Source organism: Cibotium barometz, chromosome 14 (assembly GCF_041138505.1).
Source record: "Cibotium barometz isolate CiBa-2024 chromosome 14, ASM4113850v1, whole genome shotgun sequence".
Classification (NCBI taxonomy): Eukaryota; Viridiplantae; Streptophyta; class Polypodiopsida; order Cyatheales; family Cibotiaceae; genus Cibotium; species Cibotium barometz.
The window spans coordinates 46,350,800-46,356,469 of NC_141059.1; the positions used below are offsets into that span (position 1 = coordinate 46,350,800).

The 5,670-nt window shown below is 43.3% G+C and overlaps 1 protein-coding gene across 1 annotated transcript; it reads left to right on the forward strand.

The window, feature by feature from the left end:
- Positions 1-3,721: 3,721 nt before the first annotated feature.
- LOC147632090 (uncharacterized) lies at positions 3,722-5,278 on the forward strand. Its single transcript, XM_086807930.1, has 2 exons — positions 3,722-4,463; positions 4,997-5,278. The coding sequence occupies exons 1-2, from the start codon at positions 3,988-3,990 to the stop codon at positions 5,109-5,111; spliced, it is 591 nt and encodes a 196-aa protein (XP_086664056.1). The 5' UTR covers positions 3,722-3,987; the 3' UTR covers positions 5,112-5,278.
- The last annotated feature ends 392 nt before the right edge of the window (positions 5,279-5,670 follow it).

Here is a 5,670-nt window from a genome sequence, read left to right on the forward strand (position 1 = left end):
GAGAGTGAGAGACCGAGGATGTATGATGGCAGGGAGAGAGAGAAGGACAAGGATAGACAGAGGGGGAGAGAGCATGTGTGTGTGTGTGTTGAAGGAGAGAGAGAAGGACAAGGATAGACAGAGGGGGAGAGAGCATGTGTGTGTGTGTTGAAGGAGGGAGAGGGTTTCGAAGAGATGAGATAGAGATAGAGATAGAGAGAGACTGAGGATGTATGGTGGCAAGGATAGAGAGATATATAAATATACAAAGGGGGGGGGGAGAGAGAGAGAGAGAGAGAGAGAGAGAGAGAGAGAGAGAGAGAGAGAGAGAGAGAGGAGGATGTACGGTGGTAGAGGGAGGAAGAGAGGGAGAGGGAGAGGGAGAGGGAGAGGGTGTTGTGTGTTGGAGGGGAGAGAGAGAGAGAGAGAGAGAGAGAGAGAGAGGATGTACGGTGGTAGAGGGAGGAAGAGAGGGAGAGGGAGAGGGAGAGGGAGAGGGTGTTGTGTGTTGGAGGGGGGAGAGAGAGAGAGAGAGAGAGAGAGAGAGAGGGGTGGTGGGGCTAGGCAGGGCTAGGCAGAGGCTTGGGGAGGTGGATAGGGAGGAGAGGAAGGAGAGGATAAAATTGTAGAGAGAGAACAAAGAGGGAAGTCTTGAGGAAAAAATCCACTTGGAGAAGCCCGCTCCCCCATGCCCACATGGCGTGGGTTACGTTTGTAAGTTTTATGTTATGAGGTATGTGAGGGTACCGATCGTCGAGGTGTCATACAATGCAAGGGTACTAATTGAGGTGTCACAAAAGGCAAGGGTACTGATTGAGGTGTCGTACAAATGATCGATTCGGCAGTGGTGGGAATGCTGAGATCTAAATATCAAGTCTAATATTATGTGATCATGGGATGACATTAGATTATTTAATTGATATGATGTTTGCATAGCTCGATGTTCTTCTAATGTGCATGTGTGCACAAGTTGAATTATTTAGGTATAAGTTTGTACAAACCTTAGAAGATTTATGGACAATGATTATTTATATGTGCAAAGGTTCAAATATGGATGTGTACTATATTATTGGCTCAACCGACCTATTTTGGAAATACATTAAAAATACCAAGAAGAGGGCCACTCACATTCTGGGGGGGTGGAAGATTACCTTTGTTCTGATGATTATTCCCTACCGTGTCTATGGTTTTGAGAGTTGATTTATGCTTCTTTATTGTATGCCTCCTATTGTATGCCTCCTTGCTAATATTTAATTGGAGTAAAGGTCCTAATGCACATCTACCTTAGCCTTTCAATGAAGATACTCCCAAGGTATGAAGAGGCAGTTAACTCCATGAACTTCCTTGATACTTGCTTCTTTCTTCACTCATTGGCATAACAACATGTCTTGGTGTATAGAAACACTTACCCTTCATAATTGAAAATCTACCATGTTGAGAATAGCCCTTCTTACCATCTCCCTCCTTTATGCTTGTGCGTTGTGCTTTAGTGGAAACATCCCCCCTTTTCTTAAGTGTCGTAGCTCTTTTTCCTACAACAAAAACACAACCTCCTCATGGGTGAGAGGCTTGTGAGAAGCTTCTTAGATGTGTGAAATTCTATTAAGAATGCATTGAGCTTCCCTTCATTCTTCCAAAAAAAGGTGAATAATCCTTTTGCACCAGTTCTTTTGTGATGTGCTATCAAAAAAGATGAGCCAATGCTTCAATATCATATCAGAGGCAGTTATGCCAATTGCACAACACACTATTGATGCATCCTTGATACTACCTATAGCCACGGAGGGTTCCCACAATCTTTACGTGCAAGAGGTTGGTGCACTGATGAGGTCCCCACTACCATCAACTAGCCACCCACCCTAGAAGCATGGTCAATGGAAGTGATAAAGACTAAATATTCCCCTTTGGCCCTATCAACATAACTCATCTACACAAATAAGCTAATCCCATTTGAGGCATAAGAAATGTGCCCATCCAATGTATAAAAAGAAGGTGTTGCATATTATCGACGAGTATAGCACTAGTGTGTAAAGCTCAACTAGAAATATGTACAATCAAAAGGTGGTGAGTAGACTAAGCCGAAGAAAGAGTTCTAGGATGTATGTGTGTAAACACCTTAGTTACATGGACTTCTTTTGCGAAGATATTTTCAAGGCTATGGGCTCCATGTAGGTTAAAGGGTCAATAAGGGTGCAACCCTAATTGTTAATTGGTATTGCCCACTCCCACCCTTCAAGATCGAAATACCTCCCATAGCTTCTTTTTTCTACGATAAAAAGCTAATGTGCCTCATGTTTATTGCTTGAAAATGTGGAGAAAGTAGATGCAGCTCTATCCTTGAATCAGTCAATTGCATTCAATATGCCCTCTTCAATTAGGCAAATCCAAGCAAATCATTGAAACAAATACATATAAGTTTTCCCACCTATTTATTGGAAGATTTCGTTAAGGCTTTGTAGTCTTTTTTGTGAAAAATTGCAAGGTGTCCATAGATGTGCCCCATCACTTGGAATTGGGTAAGCACTAGATAAATAGCCCCCCTTTAACATGTGTGCTTGAGGAAATAGCCAATGTTATTGATCTCTTTTTGAAGCCAAATAAAGCAATGTGATATATAGAAATTACCTTTGCATGTATGCTAGACATCTCTCTCTCTCTCTCTCTCTCTCCTCTCTCTCTCTCTCTCTCTATGATTTTTAAGAGGCACAAGAGTGCTCCACCATGAGCAATGGGATGTAGAGAGCATGTATGTTAGAAATTACCTTTGCATGTATGTTAGACATCTCTCTCTCTCTCTCTCTCTCTCTCTCTCTCTCTCTCTCTGTTGTTTCAATGATTTTTAAGAGACACAAAAGTGCTCCACCATGAGCACCGGGATGTAGAGAGCATGTATGAGGTCACATGTGGAGGATACAGAGGTTGAGCCTTGTAATTGAGACATATTTTCCCTTCCTTCCTTTTAAGGGAAAATCCATTTATTATTAGGGGGCTACTTTGAACATGATGATGAGCCGTTTTGTTTCTTTAGCTATACTGTCTTTTATCTTTTTCCATTATGGAGTCACACTTTTGGGGTGGGGATGCATTGCAACACTTTTGTCGAGTGTATTGTAACACTTTTGTCCACATGGACCCTTTTGGCCAATTATAGGAGATAATTCTCCTATAAAATAATGCAACTTATAATAATGTAAATTATTTTCTCCCTTTTTGTGTGAAGTTTTTTAAGGGAAAGGTTACGAGGTAATGTTGGCAACGAAACAAGGCAAGTGGGTGGGGCCGACTTGTGACCGAATGTTTCTGCCGAGGCCACGCGGGTCCCACAAGGAGGCACTAAGAGGCAAAATATTATTGATGTGCCGCGGCGGAAAGGCCAACGAATCAAAGAGCGACACGCGTATGCACCTACTTCGCTTGGCGGCTAGCGGGGGGACATCCGCTCTCTAGCGCGCGCACGCACGGGGGACATCCGCTCTCTAGCGCGTGCTAGCGGGGGAACATCCGTTCTCTAGCGCGCGCACGCACACAGGGGGCATCCGCTCTCTAGCGCGCGCACGCACACAGGGGGCATCAGCTCTCTAGCGCGCGCGCGCACACATGCACTTCCTTCATTCTCTCTCTATCATAGCCTACAGAGAGAGCGTGTCTCCCACAACTACAAAACCCCTTCATTTTTTATGTCGGTGAATTTCACTGTTTCACGCTTCACCACCACCACCCTTGTATTTTTGTCACAATCAGCTTCGCATAACTGCCTTGTTTTTGCCTTTAATAGCGACCATGCATCAGCCTTGTTGTCTCCTTTTCTGTTTCTGTGTTTTCTCGCTCCTCTAGGAGGTCCTCTCGCATGTGACTCTCTCCTACTTGTTCATCTGTTTTGATCTAGCTTTCCTGTTGTTGGCACTACTGCTTCTTTATGCCTTTTTTGGTGCACTGATGGACGTGTACCTTTGCCTCTGATACTACCTAGTCCCACAGACGCTTTCTCTACCAAGTTCTGCTGCAACCATGGTAGGCAAGCGGCCTTGCCCATTCCGGAGGACCACCAGCATGTCCCTTATTTCTCCCAGGGCAACTATCATCCCAGCACAAAAGCCCCCTTTAGCCTCCAATTCAGACCCCTGCAATTCTGCATCACTGGCCCAAAAACTTGCTACACCCTTGCTTGGAAGGCAAGATGAGCCAATTCACAACTGCCAACTTGAAGGCATGCATGCAGGTGATGCTATGATTTGCGATGAAGTGATGGAAGCGATTGATCAGAAAGGATCGGCCAATTGTAATGGTAAGAACCCAATCTGTGGGGTTCTAGAAATGCCCTTTAGCCAAAATTATCCCAATGGGATGAGCAGTGGCCAGGACAATCATGTAAGTGCTGCACCTGTTCAAGCTAAACTTGATCTGGTGCGTCCAGTGGACTTTCTAGAAGTATGCTTCTGCTGCAGGAGGCGTCTCAGGCACGAGCGAGATATCTTCATATACAGGTATGTTCTACACTAGTTTGTGGCTGCAATTCGCGTGCGTAGTAAGGAGGGTTTATAATTTTAGTCAGAAGCCTTACTCTTCGTGTCTCTTCAGTATTAAGCTTGTGTGAGGGCGCGCGCGCGCGCGTGTGTGTGTGAGAGAGAGAGAGAGAGATCGTTTTACTGCAATCTAGTGTTAGCACCTTACAGCGTTACAATGCTTTGCTGGTTTCTGTGAACCCTAATCTTTGGGATATGCATCTTGATGCTTACTGATTCGACCTATTATTGTGTGTGTGTGTGTGTGTGTGTGTGTGTGTGACAGAGAGAGAGAGAGATTTTCCTGCAATCTGTTGACAGTGATTTGCTTGTTTGTTTGAACCCTAATCTTTGGGATATGCGTCTTGATGATTACTGAGTCGGCTTGTTACTGTGTGTGTGTGTGTGTGAGAGAGAGAGAGAGAGAGAGAGAGAGATCCGAAATGTTTTGGCATACGATCATCGAGCGTGTCGTGATGCTTACTGATTCAGCTTGTTACCGTGTGTTTCAATAGAGGGGACACAGCTTTCTGCAGTGAAGAATGTCGACACCGTCAAATCTTAAGTGATGAACGGCGCTCTGCTAGAGCCAATTCCAAAAAGGCGTCGCAAACTGCAGTTGCAGCCTAGATTGTAAAAGGAGATCATTTAATTCAACCTTTAGCCTAAGAAGACTATTACATCTCCCTCACTACAGCTTGACCTTGTTACTGTGCTTCCCAACAGCTTTGTAACTATCATGCTATTTTTTGTGCATACTCTTATGGTCCTGAATATATTCATACTCTCTTATCTAACATCAGTTCAGAGACAATTTCATTATGCCAATCTCATTAATAATGATAATATGCTTCTCCTTTAATTGGATTCTCTCCTTACTCAACAAGGCTAGGGTATATAATTTATTGCTTTTTATGTACTAGGAAGGCTTGGGGTATCCTTTGGATTCCAAGTAGACCTATTTTTAATTAGGTCACTCAGAGTTTTACATTTATATGTATGATATCATTTATGTATGACATCGTTTGAGTTTGGAGACCTATTTTTAATTAGGTCATTTATAGTTTTACATTTATAAGAGGTGTCCTATTTATTGGTTACTAGTGTATTTGAAAGAATGTTTACATATAGAAATGATATATCCCAAAAACCATGATATAGATCTATTTATTAATCCCACAAACCAAGA

Bases quoted from the DNA above. Each gene is read 5' to 3' on its own strand.
- LOC147632090 (XM_086807930.1), top strand. From the start codon at position 3,988: ATGGTAGGCAAGCGGCCTTGCCCATTCCGGAGGACCACCAGCATGTCC. The intron at 4,464-4,996 runs GTATGTTCTACA...GTGTTTCAATAG, and splicing joins CGAGATATCTTCATATACAG to AGGGGACACAGCTTTCTGCA.